This window comes from Macaca thibetana, chromosome 10 (genome assembly GCF_024542745.1).
Source record: "Macaca thibetana thibetana isolate TM-01 chromosome 10, ASM2454274v1, whole genome shotgun sequence".
NCBI lineage: Eukaryota > Metazoa > Chordata > Mammalia > Primates > Cercopithecidae > Macaca > Macaca thibetana.
In genome coordinates, this window is record NC_065587.1 from 68,048,362 (window position 1) to 68,072,300 (window position 23,939).

General features: G+C 51.4%; 1 protein-coding gene and 1 long non-coding RNA gene across 4 annotated transcripts in view; one reads left to right on the forward strand and one right to left on the reverse strand.

The window, feature by feature from the left end:
- Window positions 1–14,387, forward strand: part of DUSP15 (dual specificity phosphatase 15) — a 746,139-nt gene extending 731,752 nt beyond the window's left edge. The window contains exons 2-8 of one of the 3 annotated variants that reach the window (XM_050807354.1): window positions 5,249–5,492; window positions 6,204–6,237; window positions 8,317–8,399; window positions 10,464–10,513; window positions 11,484–11,558; window positions 12,718–12,889; window positions 13,785–14,387. In XM_050807354.1, the coding sequence (XP_050663311.1) occupies window positions 5,472–5,492; window positions 6,204–6,237; window positions 8,317–8,399; window positions 10,464–10,513; window positions 11,484–11,558; window positions 12,718–12,889; window positions 13,785–14,057 (708 nt within the window). In that variant the 5' untranslated portion in view covers window positions 5,249–5,471 and the 3' untranslated portion in view covers window positions 14,058–14,387. Of the gene's footprint in view, window positions 1–5,248; window positions 5,493–5,526; window positions 5,650–5,672; window positions 5,762–6,203; window positions 6,238–8,316; window positions 8,400–10,463; window positions 10,514–11,483; window positions 11,559–12,717; window positions 12,890–13,784 lie in introns of those variants that run through there. The other 2 variants (XM_050807353.1, XM_050807355.1) reach the window with 2 other exon arrangements.
- On the reverse strand, window positions 9,980–11,822 carry LOC126964360 (uncharacterized). The gene is made up of 3 exons (XR_007729349.1): window positions 11,626–11,822; window positions 10,756–10,902; window positions 9,980–10,558 (listed from the first exon to the last, which is right to left on the reverse strand). It is a non-coding gene; the product is annotated as an uncharacterized LOC126964360 (long non-coding RNA).
- Window positions 14,388–23,939: the final 9,552 nt, after the last annotated feature.

Here is a 23,939-nt window from a genome sequence, read left to right on the forward strand (position 1 = left end):
TGAGAGTTAGCTTGGTAAGGAGGATGGGAAGAGCATTCCAGGCAGAGAGAACAGCATATGCGAAGTTGGAAGTTAGAGAAAGCAAAGCACGACACAGATCAGTAACTAGGAAAGAGTGGAGTAGAGGGGAGAGACAAGACTTCCACACCTGTTTGGTCTTGTTTCCTTTTTCACAGATGTGGAAACATAGCCCTAGTGAAGGGAGTAGAGACAAGGGTTCTTACTCTGTCAATTTTTCTGTGATAATAGTAATGCCAATGGTAATAATAATAATAATGTACTATGTTACAGTCTTTCTACTAGGTATTTGAAACATGTCCTCTCATTTAATATTACTACAGACCTACTGAGAGTTTTTTTTTTCCTCCCTATTTCATAGATGATGAAACTGAGGCCCAGAGAAGTTGAAAAAAAACTTGCTTAAAGTCAGTGGCAGAAACCACATCCCACAAGGCCTCCTTGTGTGCCATGCTAAGCAGGTTGGACATTTTCCTAAAGGTGTTGGTGAGTGTATGAATTTCCTGTTGCTGCTTGTAATCACAACATAGTGACTTAAAACAACACAGACGTAGTATCTTACAGTTCTTGAGGTCAGAGGTGTGAAATGGGTCTCACTGGGCTAAAATGAAGGTGTCGGCAAGGTTGAGTTTCTTTTGTAAGCTCTAGGATAATCTGTTTCCTTGCCTTTTCAACTTGCATCCCTTGGCTGTGGGCCCCCTTCGATCTGCAAACCCAGCAATTACACCACTCCAACTTCTGCTTCTGTCATCGCATGCCCTCTGATTCCTACTCTCCTGCCTCCCTCTTTCACTAATAATGACCCTTGGGATTATGTTGGGCCCCTCTGAGTAATCCAGCATAATCTCTCCATCTCAAGATCAGCTGATTCTGGCCAGGTGCGGTGGCTCACGCCTCTAATCCCAGCATTTTGGGGGGCCAAGGTGGGTGGATCACTTGAGGTCAGGAGTTCAGGACCAGCGAGGCCAACACGGTGAAACCCCATCTCTACTAAAAATACAAAAATTAGCCAGGCATGGTGGTGGGCACCTGTAATCCAAGCTACTCGTGAGGCTGAGGCAGGAGAATAGCTTGAACCCAGGAGGCAGAGGTTGCAGTGAGCCGAGATTAGCAACTATAATTCCATCTGCAGCTTTAATTCCCCTTTGCCATGTAACATAACATTCACAGTTTCAAGGAAACAGAGTGTAAACACCTTTGGGGGGGACCGTTATTTTGTCTACCACAGTAATCCACTAAAGGGCTTTAAGCAAGGGAATGACAGGGTGAGACCCATATTTTAGCATCTTCCTATTATTGGTTTTGTAAAATGGTCATTTCATGATTTAAGACAGATTGGGCTTTGTATTAACTAATAATTCCAAAGGCTGAACAGTACATAGATATTAAATGTGTTAGATCTAATAACACATACGGGCTTTTAACTTAAAAGAATTATTTCCTACATGTAATTTGTGTCTTCCCCCTTAACACTCAGTGGGAGTACAAAGGACTGTTATAATTGCCCCTCTATGGGTAAATTAAGAGACATTGGCTCACCTGCCTAGGATCGCAGAGCTAAGGCCAGGGCCATGGTAAGGAGCTAGTCTTCAAGCTCGTTTATCAGTTTCCTTCCTTCCTTGCTTCCTTGCTTCCTTCCTTCCTTCCTTTCTTTCTTTCTTTCTCTCTTTCCTTCCCCTTCCTTCCTTCCTTCCTTTCTTGGTTTCTTTCTTTCTTTTTCTTTCTTTCTTTCTTTCCTTCTTTCTTTCTTTCTCTCTCTCTCTCTTTCCTTCCTCTTCCTTCCTTCCTTCCTTCCTTTCGTCTTTCTTTCTTTCTTTCTTCTCTCCTTTTTTTTTTTTGACAGGGTCTCTTCTGTCATCCAGGCTGAAGTGCAGTGCTGTGATCATAGGTCACTGCAGCCTCAACCTCAAGCAATCCTCCCACCTCAGCCTCCCAGGTAACTGGGACTACAGGTTCGTGCCACCACACCCAGCTAATTTTTTGTTTTAGTTTGCTTGTTCGTGGAGACAAAATTTCGCCATGTTGCCCAGGCTGGTCTCCAACTCCTGGGCTCAAGCGATTTTCCCACTTCAGCCTCCCAAAGTGCTGGGATTACAGTCTTGAGCCACCACGCCCAGCATCAGCATTTCTTTACACCATCCATGGGTCGGGCATTTGGGGAAACTTAAGTCAGCACATCTTTGACACAATTTTCTACATATAGCTCAGTGCCCAATAAACATGTGTTGAATTGGTGAAGACCCCTGCTTTCATTTCTGTGACACAGATAGTAACTTTCAAGGCAGGAAGCCTTGGGGCCATCCTAATATTCCTTCCTTCCCCCTACATCCAATCAATCTGCAAGTCCTTTCAGCTGCCCTGCCAAAATATTCATATATGCTGAGTCCATCCCCTTCTTTCCAGCTTCTCAGGTCCCACTCTGTCCCAGGGCACTGTCACCTCTTACTTGAGCTGCTGCAGTGGCCCCCACAAAGGAAAGGGTCAGTGAGGGGTCAAAGTATTTGACTTAAATAAATCAGATGACCTGGCCTCCCAGATTAAATTTTCCTGTTGGGTTTTTATCAGACAGAAGAGAAGAAAAACTGGCCAGGCCCGGTGGCTCACACCCGTAATCCCAGCACTTTGGGAGGCCGAGGCGGGCAGATCACCTGAGGTCAGGAGTTTGAGACCAGCCTCAACATGGAGAAACCCCATCCTACTAAAAATACAAAATTAGCTGGGCGTGGTGGTACACACCTGTAATCCCAGCTACTTGGGAGGCTGAGGCAGGAGAATTGCTTGAACCCAGGAGGTGGAGGTTGCAGTGAGCCAAGATCGCGCCATCGCACTCCAGTCTGGGCAACAAGAGCGAAACTCCGTCTTAAAAAAAAAAAAAAAAAGAAGAAGAAGAAGAAGATAAGAAAAACTTTAACTCCCAATCATGGCCATATGTGGTTCTGCATGCTCTGGCCCCCAACCGTCCTCTTAACACCTCCTGTAGCTCCCTCTACTGCAGTCCCACTGGCTTTTTACAGAGGCCAAGCTACTCCCATCATAGGGCTTTTGCCCATGCTGTTCCTTCTGCTGGAAATACTCTCTCCACTCTTTTTCTTTTTTGTGTGCGTAATTTTTTACTTTTTGAGACAAGGTCTCGCTCTGTCACCCATTCTTGAGTGCAGTGGTGTGATCATGGCTTGCTGCAATCTCGACTGCCTGGGCTCAACTGATCCTCCCACTTCAGCTTCCTGAGTAGCTGGGACTACAGGTCCCGGCTAATTTTTTTGTTTTTGTTTTGTAAAAACAGGCTCTCCCTATGTTTCTCAGGCTGGTCTCAAACTCCTGGGCTCACACAGTCCTCCTGCCTTGGCCTCCCAAAGTTCTGGGATTACAGATGTGAGCCATCATACCCAGCCAAATTTCTTTTAGAGGTGAGGTTTTAGTATGTTGCTTAAGCTGGTCTCAAACTCCTGGGCTCAAGTAATCCTCCCGCCTCAGTATGCCCATGTGTTGGGATTACAGGCATGAGCCACCGCACCTGGCTTTCCGCTCTTTAAACAGCTGGGTTCTTCTTATACGTCACCTCTCAGCTCAAATGCCACTTATTCAGAGAGGTTCTCCATGTCCGCTTTGTTTCCTTTGTAGAAAACTGGGACCATTTGTAAATAATTTGTCTCTTTGCTTACTTTGTTTGCCTTCCCTTCTAGATCTGAGATGTCTAATATGTAGCTACTAGCTGCATATGACTAGTAAGCGTTTTGAATGTGACTTGTCTGAATTGAGACTTGCTGTAAATGTAAAAGACAGCAGATTTTGAATAGTTAATACAATTTTAAAAGGATATAAAATATCTCATTTATAGTTTTAGAATACTGACTATATGTTGAAATGGTATTTTGGATATATTGGGTTAAATAAAAATATTATCAACAATTAACTTGTTTCTGCTTTTTAAATGTGGCTGTACATGTGGCTGGCATTATACTTCATTTGGACAATGCTGGTCTAGACCGTTAGCTAATGAAGGTAGGAACAATCTCTACCCACTGCTGTGTCCCTAGTCTCTATCATATACTAGATGCTCAGTAAGTATTTACTGAATAATTTGGTATTTATGAGAACTCTGGGCTTTTATGAGAGCTGAGACAGGCAGTCCCATGTATGCTATGAACTTGAGGGAGGAAGAAACAGGAAAGAAACAGTTTTATTTTTCTCCAATCACTGTATTTCAAAGGGCTCTGTGGATTCTCTCTGTCCTGCTCTCTATCCACAATCCCCAGTCACCTACTACTATAGATTGAGGGGTGGGGGTGATGGCTGGAGGAACAAAGCTGGTGCAGCTGCTTCTATTTCAGTCCTATAGGAAGTGTCTTGATTATTTTACTTTCTCCAGCTTTGGTCCTGGGAGCCGGAAGGGCTCACCTCAACATCCTTAGATACACAGATAGGGTTAGCTGGGGCTCATGGGGACTTTCCCAGGGTCATCTAGCAGGTCAGAGGTGAACAGGGCCTCAAACCTTGGTCTCCAGACCCCTTCCAGGACCCTGACCTCTAGCTATTAATACATCCTGATGTAGTCTCCTTTAGACTGGAACCCTCCCTGAAACCCCTCTCCCAACATTCACCTGTGATTTCTTGGGGCACCTAATGGCAGTTGTGCCTGGTCCCAGAGCTTACCTAGATGGCACCATCCCTCCCAGGGGCCGAAATGGGTAGAAGGAAGGAAGGAGAGGGTGGATGTATGGATGGGAAGATGGACGGGTGAATGAGTGAACAAGAGGGTGGGAGAATGGATGGGAAAGGAGGATGGCTGGTTGGTAGGGTGTCTGCACGGGTGAAGGGGATGTATCGGAAGGAATTACCCACTTATCACGTTCCAAGCAGACTCTGAAGAGCAGAGAGCCGTTGGCGATCAAAGTCCAGCCCCGTCACGTTTCTGCTGGAAGCCGCGGCGGGAGAAGTTGGGTGCTTTGCCCCGGGGCCCGCAGCGAGGTCCAGGCAGAGCCGGAAGGGGGACGGGAGTTTGTGGACCGGCCGGGGGGCTCTAGACGACATCCCCCCATCAGCCTGCGCCTGCCGGTGCCAGGGTGGGGTAGCGCCCCCGCCCCCACCTCCGGAGGTGGCGGCCCCACGCGGCCCCAACAAACTGCCGTTGTCCCGCGGGCCGTGGGCCCGGCACACTGGGGCTTTGTCCGGCCCCCCGCCGCGACCCGAGGGGGGGCCCCACATGACCGAAGGGGTAGGAGGAGCCTGTGGCGGCGGCGGCGGCAGCGGCGGCTCCACCACCATTTCCCTCCCGGGCCGGGGGTCGGCGGGCGGTGGCAGTGGCTGGGCAGGGCTGGGCAGGGCCGCGGACGCCAGGCCCCCCGTTCCCCGCCAGGCTGCAGGCGCCGGGCCTGGGACGTCAGGGCAGCTGTGACCGGATCGCTTTCCGGGCGACGAGCTGGGGGTGCGCTCGGACCGCCGCCCCCGGGATCATGGGCAATGGCATGACCAAGGTAGGGGGCGGGCCCCGCGCAGCCTCCCCGGCCCCCGCCCCGGCCGCCGCGGCCCGGCGCTGACCAGCTCCGTCCGCCCGCCTCTGACCTTCTGGTCTCGCCGGTCTCTGTGCGGCGGCATCTCCGTGTTCCTGTGACTTGAGACCGCGGCTGTCGGGTGTCTCCTTCTCTGACCCTGCGTCTCTGTCCCCGCTGTGTCCGCCCTCTCTCCTAGACTCTGTGTCTCTCGCTGTGTCTTGTTTTGGCTGTCACTCCCGGGCTGTCTCCCAGTGAGTCCGGCTCTCCGTCTGCATGTGTCCCTCTCCCTTGTCGCTGACTCCCCTGCTGTCTCCGGGGCTGTTTCTCCATCCTGTCCCGCCTCTGCATGTCCCTGCCTTTCTGCCTCTCCAGCCCCAAAATTTCCATCCCGGCACCCTGCAAGTCCACCTCTCTCCTCTCCTCCTAAGACCTGCCTTCCTCCTCTCCCCTCTTATACCCAAGCTGGCCTCCCTTGGTTCCCTCGGTTGGTTAACTGGCCCCCTCGCCTACCCTCCCCAGAGCCCCAGACCCCTCTCACAGAGGACCCAGGGCCCACAAAAGGGAAGCGAGTGCTCCCTGAGCCCTGAGGTTCATACCCTTCATAGGACAGTGAGGGGCTGTGGGCCCCCCAGCTGCCCTGGGGGTGGAAGGGGGTGCCTCTGCCCCACTGACCCCTGCCTGTCCTTCCTTTAGGTACTTCCCGGACTCTACCTCGGAAACTTCATTGGTGAGCACTGCCCACTCTGTCCCGAGGCCATGGCACTCTGCCTGTCTCAGGCCTGTGTCCACCATTCATGCCCTGGCCCATGTATCTCAGGAATGGGGTTGGGGGTAGGGAAGCGGCTGCAGGCTGGGAGGAGGAAAAAGCTGATGAAGGACAATGGGTGCATGTGCAGGTGAATGTCCCCAGGCTCGAAGAGACATGGAGGGAGCATGGGGGCCTGACGTTGACATCCCTCCCCGCCATTCAGCCTTACCCAGTGTTCTACCACAAGACCAAAGGAACAGAGCAAAGGGCTCAGGGCCTGGGCTGTGGACCTGAGCAAGTCTACACCCGCACTAAGCCTCAGCCTCCTCCTCAGCACAAAAGGTCTACCAGCCGCTGAGGGCTCTTCTGACCCTGAGGTTCTGGGTTGAAGTCTGTTTAGGGGTGCTGCTTCCAGCGGGGAGGCTGGGAACTCTTCCCCTCTTAACTTCCTCCTTGTCAGAGGAGAGGTCTCTGGAGACCGGCTGGGCCCTCTGTGAGCAGGGTCATGAGCACCAATCCCGTCACACCCCAGAGCCCTGAAGCAGGTGGGCAGCCTGGAGCTGGAAGTTGGCGGGGGTGAACTGGCAAGCTTTACATTCCCCACTCTCTCATCCATTCTTTCCGCAATCTTCAGTCAGGAGGAGGGGACACCCATGTATAGATACGTTGTTCCTCAGTGGCTTCCAGGCTGGTGGCTGGCAGGCACAGCTGAACATAGACCTTGGGTAGAAAACATGCTTGGTAGAAAACATGCTAAGGGGGCCGGGCACAGTGGCTCGCACCTTTAATCCCAGCACTTTGGGAGGCGGAGGTGGGCAGACCACCTGAGGTCAGGAGTTTGAGACCAGCTTGGCCAACATGGTGAAACCCCGTCTCTACTAAAAATACAAAAATCAGCCAGGCATGGTGGTGGGCACCTGTAATCCCAGCTACTCGGGAGGCTGAGGCAGGAGAATCGTTTGAACCCAGGAGGCGGGGGTTGCAGTGAGCCGAGATCGTGCCACTGCACTCCAGCCTGGGCGACAGAGCGAGACTCTGTCTCAAAAAAAAAAAAGAAAGAAAAAAGAAAAAGAAAACATGCTAAGGGGCAGACTGGTCCAGGGCTTGGGTGACCCGAGGTGAGAAAATCATTTCCATCTGCAGAGTCAGAGAAAGCTTCAGAGAGGGAGGGGCTCAGATGCTTTACCCTCGTAAATTCTGGTCCCTTCCTTCCTGGGAGCTCCCTCAGCTGCTCATGCCACATTGATTTCTGTGAGTATTTGGCCAAGTAAGGTCTGAATCCTCTGTAAGTGTGCAGGCCCCATAAGGGCAGGAGCTACGAAGCTGGCCCCAGACCTCCAGTGCCCAGCCAAAGTATGCAAATAATTAGCACTCGGTAAATGCTCATCGAATGAGGAAATGGAGACAGAGGGGACATGTGTTATTTATTCTGAATATAAAAGGTCTGCATATGCTGGGTATGCAGCCCCTAGAGAGGGCCACTGTCGGGTACATCCCTTGTTCATATATCTTTGTAGATAAAGGCATAATATTTAAAATAAAAGTGGAAGCTTATTCTGTATCCTTAAAAATACATTGTGGGCATCATTGCACATCAACATATATAACTCTTTTTAATGGCTGCATGCTGTGCCAAAGTATGCCTACACCATTAATCATACAGTCCCTTTTTAATGAACACTAGGTTGTTCCCATGTTTAAACTATTTGTGATATAAGCAGGACTGCAGAGAACATCATCCTCCACACACGGCTTTCTGTGTGAGCAAGTGCTTCCGTAGACAAGATTCCTAGAAGTAGAATTGCTGGGTCAAAGAATATGCCTGGGAAGGGTATTTTGGATGAAAAGAACAGCATGAGCAAGGATGGAGAGATGCTGGACTGTTATTTGCATGTGCCTCAGAAGCAAGAGGATCAGGGAGCCAGCAGAGGGTGGGCCAAGGTGGAGTGGTGGGGTGAGGGGGAGAGCTGGGCAGGCAGTGAGCTCCCTCCGCACTTGGCCATCAGGGACAAATAAGTTACGCCAGCCAGATTGGCTCAAACATCCTGTTTCTTTCAGATGCCAAAGACCTGGATCAGCTGGGCCGGAATAAGATCACACACATCATCTCTATCCATGAGTCACCCCAGCCTCTGCTGCAGGTACTTCTTACCCCCATCCCAGGGCTATGCGGGGTGGGAGGGTGCAGACCCGTTTATCAAATATCTACTATGTGCTAGGTGCTATGCTTCCTTCTTGACTCATGTTAACTCATTTGGTCTCACCACTGGGCCATTTTACATTATCATCCCTATTTGGCAGCTGACGCCCCGAGAGGTCAATTAACTCACCTAAGGTCACATATCCAGGAAGCTGAGGAGTTGGGGTACAAACACAGGCCATCTAGCACCAAAGTCTCACACTGAACCTTAAAATGGCCCCCATATGGGCTTCCCATGGCCCAGCTGGATGAATGAATCCAAACGGATGACTCTGGGCTCTGTGTCTTGCTATGCAACCTTGGACTGTGACTTCACCTCTCTAGGGCTTCGATCCCTCAGCTCTGTCTGCCCCCAGGGGGCTGTTGTGAGGATGCACAGGGACTGCAAGATAGTGAAGGTGCTTTGCACACTGTAAAGTGTGGTCCCCTCTAGAGCGGTTGGTGCTGGTATTATCAACTCCTGGGAAAGGGGCATGAGGGTGTTAGGACCCAGCAGAGGAAAGTAATAAATCCAGACTACACGTGCTTATGTCAGGAACATCTTCACCGTTTATTTGTTTTATGACCTTGCAGACAGGACTTTGCCCCCTCTGAGCCTCAGCTGTCTGATCTGTAAAATGGGAACTTTGTAACAGTACCCACTTCACTGAGTGGTTGGGAACTACATAAATAGGTGCCCAAAAAATCACAACTGATACTGTAACAAAGTTAATCATATTCTTATCCCATGAACAGAGCCTCTTCTCCCTTATCTATTAGAGTCTGTATCATCCACTGGAGAGAAAGAACCATGGGTGGGAAAAGGTCCTGGAGATCTGAAACGAAGATCCGGTTCTGCCATAGACTTGCCGTGTGACCTTGGCCAAGGTCCTTCCCTTCTCTAGGCCTCAGTTTTCCCATATGTCAGATTTGATATTCTCTAACAGCAACCTCCAATAATCTACGATTTTCAATGTCATTCAGAGAAGAAATTTCCAGGCCATTGGAGTCTTATTTTGCCTCCTAGGGCAGCCTCGTTTGGGAGTATTTGGAGTAAACAGTCACTAGATTGCATGGGGAAGGTTGTCAAGTCATGAGTGTATTTACTAATGAAATGACAGTCTACACAGTGAGTCTCTGCTCCTATGGCCCTTCCTGCTTCTCCCGAGCATCTCTCCTCCCTCCCGCTCCATCAGCGCATTTACCAGGCAGGGTTTGATAGCACCACACAAACCCAAGGCCAAATGTGTTGCAAAGTGAAATTGCAAACTTTGCCAAAGATGCAGGATGTCATGACCTTGGGGAATGTGAGTGAGAGAAGGGCTGGAATCTCACACAAAGCCATGGATAAATGAGAACCTGGCTGGTGGTCCGTTAGTTACTGCCAGTGGTGGGCCTGGCCCCTGAAGAGATCCATTTGAACATCAAAATGTTAAGACGGTTTCTTGAGAAAAGCAAGGAGGTCCTCAGGAGGCGGGCAAAAATAATCTTCATGATATTGTATGGCTAATCAGGAAACAAAGGACATCACAGCAAGTTTGTTGGAAAAAAATCCTGACAATTTATTCCTTGATTGTTCTCACAATTAGCACATCATTTTATAACCAGGATTCATGAAATGTATACTTGTTTTCATGATTTTTGTTTCTCTTCAAGATAATCAAATCTGCTTTACCTTTTTTACGAAGTAATTTTGTAATTTGCATTTGGAGTGGAGTCCCTTTAAGTAGCCCTTTCCTGGTGATTTGATAAAGGTTCCTGGGTCCCTGTTGGGAGGGATAGAAGACCTCATGCCCAAGTCACTGATGGGGTTAGGAGACACCATCTGCTTAGAAGGTTCAGGAATCACAAGTGGTCACAGCTGGGAGGCCTCAGAGATGACTACTTTCTTTGGACAGAGAGGACCACGGTGGGCCAGAGAGGGGCAGGAACTGGGCTGGGGTCATGCCCTGCCTGGGCAGCTCAGACCAGCGTCAGGGAGGGTTGCAAGCAAGGTCCCCTGCCTGAGTGTATTTTGTACTTGTAGGATATCACCTACCTTCGCATCCCGGTGGCTGATACCCCTGAGGTACCCATGTAAGTTCCCCTGGATGGACCCACAGATGGACAGACAGCCGCCTCCTGTGGTGGGCGAAGGGGAGGGGGTTTGAAGGAGGACAAAGTACTCAGGCCAGAAAGTTATCACAGGTGGTCAGCTCAACCAGTCCCAGGTTTGACTCTGTCTCAATCATGCCCTTGTGATATGCCCTTGGCCAAGACTCTCGACCTCCCCGAGCCTCAGTCTCATCAGTATGAAATGGGAAAAAGACACTCTGTACCTTGGGACCAGCTACACCGGCTGATTTGAAAGGGTCACGTTCAGTCTGTTCCTGGCCTTGGGGTTAAGACATCTGGGTTCCAGCCAGGCTTTGCCATTTACTTGCTGTGTGACCTTGAACAAATCACTTCCCCTCTCTGAGCCTCACCTGTAAATCCAGAGTGCATGATCAGAGTCAAGGAGGCTTTCAAAGATCAGATGACAGAGGTCAAGGATCTAGCATAGGGCCTGAAGTATAACCAAGCTCAGAAAATGGGATTTTTGTTTGTAACATCAGTAGTCATGCGTCCCCGCTTGGGATGGAGCCAGGCAGACAGTCCTGCCCCTTGGGAATCTTGCTCCCAGCCCGCTGCTGCCCGTCATTGTGCCCAGGTGCTCTGATTGCAGACCCCAGAGGAGTGGGACCCTTGTATTTCCTCCCACCCATTTCTTTGAAAGGCCACAATAAACCCATCATGATAACAGGGTCCACAGGAGGAGTGCTCCTGCCTAGATGGTGAGATTGGCCCTGACTGGCCTCTCTCACTGCCTGAAATGCCACCATTCTTGCTTCACACACACACACCTCCAGCTCATGCTAAGTACTGGCCCCTATTCACTGCATGTGCTGGCTGACCTGGGGAACCCAGTGCTCTGTGTCCCTTGCTATCCTGTAATTGGGGTGGGGGTGGAACAACTCCTGAGAGATCTGCTCCACAGTGCTCCCTACCCTATTGCTTTCTCCTCTAGCAAAAAGCACTTCAAAGAATGTATCAACTTCATCCACTGCTGCCGCCTTAATGGGGGGAACTGCCTTGTGCACTGGTGAGTCAAGGTTGGGGGGTAAGGTGGGGGAGGAAGGAAGTGGCTGTGCCCTCTGTTGAACACATACTCATCCTATGGGAAGGTTGAACCTGTGAAAGATCTTCTCCAGCCTGTCACAGTGCCTGAGGGCCCACCATTCATTGGAGAGCGGCCAACCCGGGGCTCTATTCCTTATGAGCTGTGTGGCCATAGCCAAGTAGCTGTTTCTTTCGGAGACTCAATGTCCTCATCTGTAAAATGGGGAAAAGAAAGAAAGCTGACCTGACGGGACTGTTGGGAGGAATAGTGAGGTCATGCAAGTAGTTCACCCTCCAGTAGTTCTGGGCCTCTCTCCTCCCCTCCAGGCCTTGGAGGTGATGGTGCAGGGCAGTGAGGAACCCCAAGCTGGGAGACAAGAATTCTGGGTCTTCCCAGGTGCCCCTCGCTCAGTTGATGTCATTCATTCCTTAACTTCTCGCTGAGCGCCCATCCTATCCAGGCTCAGGCTGGCTCTGCTGGAGGCCCAGCAACGAGGCTGGTTTCCCAAGTCTCATCTCCCACCCTCTCCCTCCTTCCCCTTTCCAGCTGTACTAACCTCCTCCCCATCTTCCAAATCTACAAGGCTTATGCCTCATGGTCTTTGTACACACTGCCCACAAGGTTCCTGAGTAACCCTTATCCATCTTTCAAACTTCATTGATGTCTATTCCTTGGGAACCCCTTCTCTAACCCCACTCCACCTATAGATTAATACCTCTTCCTATGTGGATCTCCTAGCCCCCAGACTCATCCTCAAAGCTATTATCACCACCTGGAATTGATTCTCTGATCAATGTCTGTCCCCCCAGCCATACTGTAAGCTCCAGGACAGCAAAGACCGTGTCTGTTTTATACCCGCTACATTCCCAGTGCCTGAAAAAGAACAGATGCTCAGGACATATTTGTTGACTGAATGAATGGTGTTTCACTCAGGCCTTTGATGTGGGAGAATCCAGGGGGTGCTCTAGGCAGAGGGAACAGCATGGCAAAGGCCTGGAGGTGGGATGGCAAGTCCTGACAGGTCCCTTATGGTTGGAGCTCAGGAGGCAAGGGTGGGAGAGCTGAAGCAGGGTGGGGTGCGTGGGGGGCATGGAGGACACTGGATCTTACTTGAAGCCTGAGGGGTTGTCGGGGATCCCAGCTTTGCAGGCATCTCTCGCAGCACCACGATTGTGACGGCGTATGTGATGACTGTGACGGGGCTAGGCTGGCGGGACGTGCTTGAAGCCATCAAGGCCACCCGGCCCATCGCCAACCCCAACCCAGGCTTTAGGCAGCAGCTTGAAGAGTTTGGCTGGGGCAGTTCCCAGAAGGTAGGGATGGATGGGGTCAAGGGCTGGGTTGGGCCATGGGTGGGAGATCCTTCTTCCCACTCAAACTGATCACTGATTGGAACAAATTTAGCCTGTGCCTCAGACCCGGATTTTTCTAGGGTCTCAAACTCATGGCCTTTGAGCTAATCCAGCTCCTAGGTGTATTTGGTCAGACAGCCAGGTGTTTTCTTTTTCAATGTAGAATTTGAATGCCTTTAGATCAGTGCGGGCCCTCCCATTTGACTAGGTCTTCCAGCACTTCCCACTGCCTGCCCTACCTGGCTGGAACCTGAAGGATTTGAGTGTTTGACCCCATCGGGGAGAACTATGTCCTACTCCACCCCTGTGTCCTTGATGAGACCACAGCAGTTTCCCTCTTATACCTCTTGGGCAGATGCCACGTAGAAATGTCAGGAACTAAGCTTCCCTGGGAACAAAGGATGAGAGGGGGAGGGCTCTCAGCAGGTTGAGGGCGGTACCCAGAGGCTTATCTGCAGGACGGCGTTGGGAAAGAGTCGGGCAAGGAAGAAACCTGTGGGAATGGGGTTGTGAGCACAGAGGTGCAAAGCGGGAGGAGTTACCCAGAAGTGCAAAGAGGGAGGAGTGATCCCGGCTGGGCGCCTGGGGTCAATTTAGCAGGTCTGGAAACGGGAGTGTCAAAGGCGGAAGAGGGGTCAGGGAGAGGGAAGGACCTCCTAGAAGGGAAGAGGAACTCAGTGACGGGATGGAAACCCGGGAGACGGGAGGCAAAGAAGACGCTCAGGAAGGGAGGGGCTCAGCGAGGTATGGGACGCTCGGAGAAGGGCGAAGGTCGGGAGGGTGGGGGCGGGGCCGGCTGCCTTGACCCCGTCCCGCGGCCGGCCTTGACCCCGCCCACCTCACCCGCCCACCCAAGCTTCGCCGGCAACTGGAGGAGCGCTTCGGCGAGAGCCCCTTCCGCGACGAGGAGGAGTTGCGCGCGCTGCTGCCGCTATGCAAGCGCTGCCGGCAGGGCTCTGCGACCTCGGCCTCCTCCACTGGGCCGCACTCCGCAGCTTCCGAGGGAACCCTGCAGCGCCTGGTGCCGCGCACGCCCCGGGAAGCCCACCGGCCGCTGCCGCTGCTGGCGCGCGTCAAGCAGACTTTCTCGTGCCTCCCTCGGTGTCTGTCCCGCAAGGGCGGCAAGTGAGGATGCAGTCCCGCCGTGGCTCCCCACTTCCTCCCAACTGGCTGCCTTCGGGGGCTGTCGGCGCCTTCCACGCCCCCCAGGATGGGCCCAGAGGCTGGGGGAGCCCCGCGGCGGCCTGAACCCTGCCTCCCTCGCCCGCCCTGCTCATCCGCGTCTGCAGTCAGCATCCCCAACCTGTGCGTCTCTGTGTCCGGGCCGGCCGGCTGCAGCCACCTGGTGCCTTAGTCCGTGGGCTGGGGGAGGGGGCCCACCCTTAAAGGCGGCGGGAGGGGAGGGAGGGGGAGTGGAGGGTTGGACGGGCCTGGAGGGTATTAAAGAGACACAGAAGAAGCTGCCTGTCCGAGTGCCTCCCAGTCATTCAACGAAGGCAGGGCAGCACCAGCGGGACTCTGCCAGGGGCCAGCAGCCTGCAGGAAAGGGAATGCGAGGGAGCCTGCATCCCCTGGGGCCTGAGGAGCCCACCACCCTCCCGCAACTGTAGTCTGCGGAGTTGCCTCCTGGGACCGCACCTCCTTCTCTAAAACCTCCCCTCTCCCACCCAACATACATCTCTCCCAAAGCCACCGTGTCCCGCCTGACAAGGCCTGAGTTCCTCCTTATCTCGGAACCTCCTGCCACCTTTTGAATCCCTCTCTTCCACCCTGAGTGGCCCCTCCGCTCCCCGACTCCCTTCCCATCCCTGTGCACAAATACTAGCTAGGAAGATAAGGTAGTACCTCCCTCATCCTGACCTTTTACTGCATGAGTTTACTTAATCCTCAGGGAGGAAACAGAGGCTCAGAGAGATCAGGCAGCTTGCCCGAGCACACACAGACAGAGCAGGGGAAGCTGGACGCTAGCTTAGTCAGTCTGAGTCCCACGATGGCAGGTAGTTAGGAAGTAGCTCCTCTGGTTTGGGAGGTTCCTGACAAGGAGGCTCCACCCCCAGCCAGTGGGAATGACCCTTCCTGCCAAGATTTTAAAGGCCAGGGCTGCCCATCAAAGCAGTAGCTGGCCCTGAGGATGAGTAGAAGTCACTGCAGCTGATATTTCCAAAACTATACCCAAAGTTGAGAGGGATTGAAAATAGCTATAACCCAATAGCCCCTTGTATGGGATTCTTAATATGCACAAACCACTGTGCTCAGGGCTGCCGGGGAGGCACCGATTCCAGCACTGGAGTTGGGGGATGGACAAAATAACCTTCAGCTGCCACCCCAACTTCCTACTCCTCATTCATGCAACAAATGTCCATTGAGTACCTACTGTGTGCCAGCCATTGTGTTCGGCCCTCGGTATATAGCAATGAGCAAAACCTCTGCTTTCAGGTAGCTGCCATTCCGGTCCGGAAGATACCAGATAAAAAATACGCCGGGTGGTGAGGGAGTGGACCATTTGGTTATCTGGGGGAAGCATTCCAGGCAGGCAGAACATTAAGGGAAAGGCCATGAGTTCGTAACCTCCTTGCCAGTAGCCTCCAAAACCAGAAGGAGTTACTTCCTAACTACCTACCGTCATGAGTTAGGGTCTTTCCCTTCACAGTTAATGTGAAGAGCAAAGTGGCTGGACTTACCAGAGTGCAGGGAGCCCACATCCTCCAGGCTGGTTAGTTTAAATGGCAACCAGATGCCCCATTTAAAACACCTTCTATCTCTGATGGTGTCTTCCCCTATTTAAAAGTTTCCATGGAGGCGGAGGCTGCAGTGAGCCAAGATCGCACCACTGCACTCCAGCCTGGGTGACAGAGCGAGACCCTGTTTGGAAAAAAAAAAAAAAAAAAAGAAGCCTCCATGGCCCCCATCATCTATAGGACTGATCTGATGTTCCAGATCAATCCTTCCAGATGCTTCAAGAGCCAGGCGGCTACTGGAATATGGGGCTGGAGGAAAGGAGGAGCACGAAGAAAGCCCTCCTAGCAGGTACACATCAGGAACAATGCTTCCAGTCTCTGGTCAATGCTGGCCAGGTGCCCAGCTCTGTGCCCACTGCTGTGCAGAGGTGCAGGGAGTGAGGGGCGTTCTCTCTCAGAGCCTCAGTTCCATGAATACAGCAAGGAATGGAGCAATCTGAGCAACTTGATCTCTTTCATATCCCACATCTCCTTTGACAATTTAATGAAAGATGCAAACCCCAGAAAAAAATGCATAGACATGAAATTTACATTCACTTTTGGGGGTCAGAGACCCCCACCAAGAATCCACGAAGTGCAGGTGTAGCTGTCGGCAGGCAGTGTGGGGCACACATTTTGGCTCCTGGCTGCACTACCCACTAGTCCTGTGACCTTGTTAGAGGGTTTAACCTCTCTGAGCTCAGTCTTAACATTAAAACAGGGCATTATACCAACCTCATAAGCTGTTGTGAGAACCAATTGAGACACTGCGGGAAAGTGTTTAGTCAGGCCCAGCACTGTGATGAGCAATCAGTCAGTGGGAACTCCTAATATTTACGGAAATAAGTGTGACCCCCGGACCACCTGCATCAGAACCTCATGGGGGAACTCATTACAATGTGGGTTTCCTGGGCTTCCTGCCCAGAAAGTCTGATTCTGCAGGTCTGGGATGGAGGTCATGAGTGTGCATTTGAAACAAGTTGCTACCTCTCAGTTCTGGCAGGAGTTAGTTTGAGAAGCCCTTGCCTTTCCAACCTCGACAGTCCAGGTCCTGGAAAGAGACTGACAAGTTTGCAGGTGGGCTGGGAAGAGCAGGTGACAGTTGTAGGGTGGGGCAAAGCTGTGTCTCTGGAAGCTAGTGGGGGCCCGCCTCCTGGGACCTGCAGAGCCCAGGCTACCCAAGTTGAGTGGGTCTTGTGACCCACAGCGGCTCCTGCCGCCCCATAAAAGAGGATCAACGCCCTCCAGGCTAGGCTGCTATGGGGAGAGGCAAAAGGAAAGGGCATCCCAGGAGAGGGGACAAAAGACAAAGTGAAACCTGCCCACCCAGACTTTCACTTTCATAGCCTCCAAGCATCATCCAGGTGGCCCGTAGTCCCCAGGCCCACGTGGATCCAGCCACTGCGAGCCCAAGACCTGGCCCCCTGAGCACTGCATCCCTGATGGCCAGAAGGAAGGAAAGGTCCACGATGGCAGGTGACCCATGGCAGAGCCAGAGGTCCCCTGCGCCTCTGGGACTGGGGTGGCGCAGATTGAGAGTGGATGCTACATGGGGTTACGCTGGGAGGATGTGGACAAGACCCTCTTTTGCATCCCCTGGAAGCACATAGCCAAGCAGGGCTACCAGGCGCAGCAGGACTCAGCACTCTTCAAGGTAAGGGGACAGGGGACTGGAGACGCTCAGCACTGGGCAGGTTCTGGACACAAGTGGCCCCGGTACTGGGACTGACCAATAGCTGTGTGACCCTGGGCCACTCTCTGGCCTCTAGGACTGAGGGTAATCTTCTCTACATATAAGAGACCCTCGGACACTCTCTTATAACAATCAGTCAAGGCTGCCACAACCTGCACCACCTTTCCCTCTCAGAGGACCTCTTCTCCCACTCCACCAATGCACTCATGGGAATTCCCTCAGCCTCCCACCCCCAAACCCACCAACCTCTGCAGCTCAGGAACCTTTTTGGTGCTCCCAACACCAGCCCTTCTCAGGGACCTCCTGCAGGAATGTCCTCCCTTTCCCCAGTCGTCATTAACTTCTTCCAAACTGGCTCCTTTCTTGAGAAAGAGATGGTTAAGCTGAGGATGGTGGGAGCTTGCCAGGTAAAGGTGAAGAGGAGAAGGTGTTGCAGGCAAAGGGAACCACATGTGCAAAGATCTAATGGTGATAAAGACATGAAGCATTTAGAGACAAAAACTACTAAACTGGGGGAGGAGAGGGAGTGGAGGCAGATGAGGCCCGGGAAGGGCAGTTCATGCATGGCTTTGCAACCATGACGAAGAGTTGGAACTCTTTCACAAGGGTAATGGGGAGCTATGGTAGGGGAGGGTCAAAACCAGATTTATGGCCAGGAGCTGTGCGTCAACTGTAATCCTACCACTTTGGGAGGTCAAGGCAGGAGGATCACTTGAGCCCAAGAGTTCGAGACCAACCTGGGCAACATAGTGAGAGCTCATCTATAGAGAAGAGAAAAAACAAAAAAGACCAGATTTGCATTTAGAAAGATCCCCCTGGAGGACCTTCTGGCATTGTGGAGGGACAGTTGCCGTCATTTCAATTCTGGGCTGTCTTCTCTGAGCAATAAGCAACCAACCACACACCCACACACCCCCGCCCCCCCAAAACACCAAAGTCACCTCCAGCCCCTCCTTCTGTGGCCTCCCCCTCTTTCCACAGTGGGAAGCACCTGGAGAGCCTCCTCACACCAACTCCCTCCCTCTCAGCCTCCCAGCCCCCCATGACCAGTCTGGCTTCTGTCCCTCTTGATAATGCCTAAGTTGCCAAATCCAAGCATATGTCACTGTCTTCATCTTCTTTGGCTCCTGGATGGGTCTGGGTGGGTCTGCATCTCGTAGGCCCTCCCTCCTCCTTGAAACACTCTCACTTGGCTTCCAGAATCTCTGCTGCCTGCCCTGCAACTCCTCCCAGGCCTTTGCTTCTCAGCCTCCATCCTGTCCCCTCCTCTGCTGGGGCTCCCAGCACTCACTTCTGAACCTACTTCCTCATGTCCCACTTTCCCCTTCCATGGCCTCAGCATGGTGGCTCCGGGTCTTCCTCTGAACCCCAAGTCTGCTCATCAAGCTGCCTGCTGGGCGCTGTCTCCTGGATGGCCCCCAAGCACCTCAAACTCAACACACCCAAACATCACACTCATCAGCTCAGCCCTACATACTTCTGCCATCTGGGTACCTGAACCCTGGCCACTCCCCACCTTCCAGCCTAATTCTACTCCATTACCAAGGCCTGCCGGCTCTCCCCGCAGAACATCTCTTCAGTCGATCTGCTGGAACCCATTTCTGTCAGCTCTCACGGGACAGCTGCAGTGACCTCCCAGGGCTTCCTGCTTCCCCCATCCCTCAGCAATCCCTGCAGTCCTCAAGAGGGATCTTCCTAAATGCAAATCTGGCCTCAATTCTCCCATACTCAGAATCCTTCCATAGCTCCCCATTGCCCTTGTGAAGGAGTCCCAACTCCTCACTATGCCCTCAAAGCCGTGCATGAACTGCCCCTCCCTGGCCTCATCTGTCTCCACTCCCTCCCATCCCTGACTGTAGCTCCTTTCATTTCTAAATGTTTCATGTCTTTATCACCGTTAAACCTTTGCACATATGATTCCCTTTGCCTGCAATGCCTTCTCCTCTTCACTTTTACCTGGTCAGCTCCCACCATCCTCAGCTTAACCATCTCTTCCTCAAGAGAGCCTTCCCCGGGAGGTGAGGAATAAAATACTACAAATTTGGTTCAGTGTATACAGTTTGGGTGATGGGTGCACCAAAATCTCACAAATCACCACTAAAGAACTTACTCATGTAACCAAGTATCACCTGTTCCCCAAAATCTATGGAAATAAAAAAAATTTTTTTAAAGAGCGTTCCCTGATGCATTCATTTATTTAATGCATTTATTAAGCTCCAACTCAGTGCTTCTTTCAAGTCATCACTGACTCCAAAGGTGCAGGCTCATTGAACAACTTTCCCTATGAATTTTAAGTGACTGCTGTGAATTTGTGTTCTCTAGCAGACCATGAGCTGCTTGAGGGCAGTGTCATCAAGCACTGTGCCTGGCACATAGTAGGTGCTCAATAAGTGTTGAATGGGTGGTTGCATGGCCTGTCCCTTAAGACTTACATGCTGTTGTTCAAAGGCAAGAGATTCTGGGGTCTGGCCTCCCCATCCTTCTGGCTGCTCTGACCCATCCCTCAATCCACCACTGTCACACACATGACTCCTTCGCTTCAAACCCTTCTGGTGCCCAAAACTCATGGAATAAAGCTTGGCCTTCAAGGACATTCATGATCTAGCTTCAGCCTATCTCTTCCTCCTTAATTTCTCTTGCTCTTTCCCCCACCACACACAGTCGACCCTCATTATTCATGGATCACATAGTTGCAAATTATCCTATTTGCTATAATTTATTTGTAATCCCCAAAGCAACACTTGCGTCACTTTCATGGCCATTCATGGATGTGTGCAGAATGGCAAAAAAGGTAAGTCGCCCCCCGCAACCACCCAGGAACATTCGAAGCTCAGGTCAAACAAGGCAATTCTCTGCCTTCTTATTTCAGCTCTCATACTGTAAACAAGTGTCCTTTTTACAGTCTATTTCCACATTTTTTATGTTTTTGTGCTTTTTTGTTGGTAATTTAAAATGGCCCCCAAGCATAAGGTTGAAGTGTGGTCTAGTGTTCCTGAGTGCAAGAAAGCTGTCATGTACCTTCTATGGAAAATACAAGTCAGATAAGCTTGATTCAGACATGAGGTTTAGAGCTGTTGGTTGTGAGTTCAGTGTTAATAAATCAGCATCATATTAAATAAAGTTCCTCAAACAGAAACACACAGAAAACAAGGTTATGTGTTGGTTGGTTGATGAAAATGGTGTGACCAGAAGCTGGCAGGAACCTAGCCCTGTATTTCCCCTAGGAGCAATGGTTCGTTAGTCCCTAATTTAGTGTTTATGGGAACTTTATAGAACACAACTAACTCCCTCAAATAACGAGAGTCGACTGTACCCTCAGACACACACACCCAGCAAGGGCAACACCAGGCTGCTCACTGACCCCGGAGTGCACCGTGCCTTCCACACCTCCAGGACTTTGCTCAAGCTCTTCCCTCTTCCAAAAATGTCACTCCATCTCTCAACTTCCTACTCACCCTTCAAGGCCAGCTCAATGCATCCAACAAATACATACTGAGGGTCTCCTGTGTGCCAGGGACCATTCTAGTCACTTGGATACCACAGCCATGAACAAAAACAATACTCCTCTAGTCATGGTGACAGCACCCTCTGCCCTATGCACATGTCATCTTCATGTTATTCTTAATATAATAAGTGTCATGATAAATAGCACTGTGTGCCAAGCACTTATCTAAGCACTTTATATGCACCAGCTCATCTTACACCTACCCCAACCTCATGAGGTTAGGTGGTATTGACACCTACAGACATTTACAGACAACGAAATTAAACCTCAAAAAGTCTCACCCCTAGCACCCACAAGGACCTGTGGCTTTTCTGTTTTGGTGTCCATGTTTCCCACAAGACCTGGAGTCTCTGAGGACAATGATTGAGTGCAATTCATCCGTTAAATCCCCCTCAGTGCTGAACGAGAGAAATGTAGCAATACATCTCCTGATGGCCTCCTCTTTGATCACACTGGCCTTGCCTGAATTATCCATCTCTTTTTCACTGCAGGCCCTTTGCCTTTGCTGCTCCTTTTACTGGAACACCTTTCCCCGGCTGTTCGTCAGGCTCCATCCAGGTGTTAGCACAAATGTTACCTCCTGAAAGAGGCCTTTTCTGACCACATTCTTTAAAGAAGCCTCCCAGGTTAGGCGCGGTAATTCACACCTGTAATCCCAGTGCTTTGGGAGGCCGAGGTGGGAGGGTCACTTGAGCCCAAGAGTTCGAGACCAACCTGGGCAACATAGTGACACCCCCATCTCTACAAAAAATATTACACTATTAGCCAGACATGGTGGTGTGTGCCTGTAATCCCAGCTACTTGGCTGAGGTGGGAGGATCACTCGATTCCAGGAGCTCGAGGTTGCAGTGAGCCCTGATCACCAGGCCAGAGTGCAGTGGTGTGATCATGGCTTACTGCAGCCTCAACCTTCTGGGCTCATGTGATCCTCCTGCCTCACCTCACTCTCCCAAGTAGCTAGGACTATAAGCACATACTACCACACCTGGCTAGTTTTTAATTTTTCTTTTTTTTTTTTTTTTTTTTTTTAGTAGAGACAGGGTCTCACTCCTTTTACATTTTAAGAAATGTTCTCTGACCCTAAAAGATTTTCTCCTGCATTATTCCCACTAATTTTTATCATTTTGTCTCTTACTTGTGGTTTTTTTAAACCATTTGGAGTTCAGTTTGTGTATGACAATAGGTAGGGATTTCATTTTATGGCTCGGCAGATAGCAAACCACTGCCATAATTTTATATCCCATCACTCTATTTTTTCTTTTATTTATCACAATCCATAATTTAGAATATAGTTATTTCTGTTTAACTGATTACAGCTGTCTTCTCCCGTTAGGCTTGAGTTCCTTGAGAGCAGGAACCATGTCTATCTTATTCCCCATTTAATCCCCAGCCCTAGCTGGGGTCCTAGTAGGAGCTCAAATAGTATGTGTTGTGGGGAGGGAGGGAGGGAAAGGGAAGGGAAAAGGAGGGAGACAGAGGGCAGGGGGCAGGACAGAGTCTCATCCCTCTGCACGGCCCAAGTGCCCTAGCTACTCCCCAAGTGCCCCCTCAAGCCCCCCATCCCCCAATCCCCTTCAGCCTCCAGGCCTGGGTGGTGCACAAGCGTTTGGAGGGCACCAACAAAGAGGCCCCTCCACCTGGAAGAAACGACTCCACTCTGCCTTCAACAAGAGCGCCGCCTTCCGGGCTGTGAGAGTCAGTGCAGCCAGCTGGACGCCTCCAACTTTTTTTTTTTTTTTTTTTCTTTTCTTTTGAGACGGAGTTTTGCTCTTGTCACCCCGGCTGGAGTGCAATGGTGAGATCGCGGCTCACTGCAACCTCCGCCACCCAGGTTCAAGCGATTCTCCTGCCTCAGCCTCCCAAGTAGCTGGGATTACAGGCACCTGCCACAAGCCCAGCTAATTATTTTACATTTTTAGTAGAGACGGGGTTTCACCATGTTGACCAGGGGTCTTGAACTCCTGACCCCAGGTGATCCACCCACCTTGGCCTCCCAAAGTGCTGGGATTATGGGCATGAGCCACTGCACCTGGCCAACACCTCCAACTTCTACAAGACCACATTGTGTCTGCTGGCTGTCCCCCAGGTACCATCCTGCCCCTGGAGGTAGTGGCCAACGATGGCTGTCTAGCAACAAGGATCTCTTTGCTCTTCTATAAAGTGGGTGGTGGACTCATTGAGTTCAAACTCATGTGCTGGTCAATTTAGGACGCCTAGACCACACAGTTTATCTCCCCACTAGAAAAGGAGGAAACTGGCTGGGTGCGGTAGCTCACAACTGTAATCCCAGCAATTTGGGAGGTGGAGACAGGTGAATCACCTGCGATCAAGAGTTTGAGACCAGCCTGGCCAACATGGTGAAACCCCGTCTCTACTAAAAATACAAAAAATTAGCCAGGAGTGGTGGCAGGTGCCTGTAATCCCAGCTACTCAAGAAGCTGAGGCGGGAGAATCACTTGAACCTGGGAAGTTTAGGCTGCAGTGAGCTGAGATCGCACCACTGCACTCCAGCCTGGGCAACAAGAGCAAAACTCCGTCTCAAAAAACAAAAGAAAGAAAGAAAGAAAAGAAGGAAACTGAGGCCGAGAAACAGGTGGACCTTGCCTGAGGCCATACAGTGAATTGGGGTACTCGTCTGGGGTCATCTAAATTGAGGGGGTTCCTCCTGGGGCCCAGGGAATAGCAGGCTGTCTCCTGCCCAATGCAGTTACCAGGCCTGTGTGCCCCCTGAAGAGGTAGGCATGCCCTGGAGTCCACAGGAAGCTCCTGTGGAAGTGGCTGAGCCCACCTGCAGGTCAGACCTGCTGAGTGTGTCCTTCCAGCCCCTGCAGCCTTGCCAGCCCAGTCACCTCTCAGCAAGCCACCCGCTGGCCCCACCCTCTCTGGCTATGACCTCCAGCACCATCATTTACCTCATCCCTCCAGACCACCAGCTCCATACCTATCCACATGCTCCCACCTGCTCCACCTTTTCCTACCTCTCTTGCAGCCCTCCCTCCATCTGCAGCGCCACCAGGCCATTCCCTTCACCTCCACCATCTTCAGTTTCATTCCCCTGTCTGCAGCCACCCCATCTTCTCCACACTCATTCCTCTG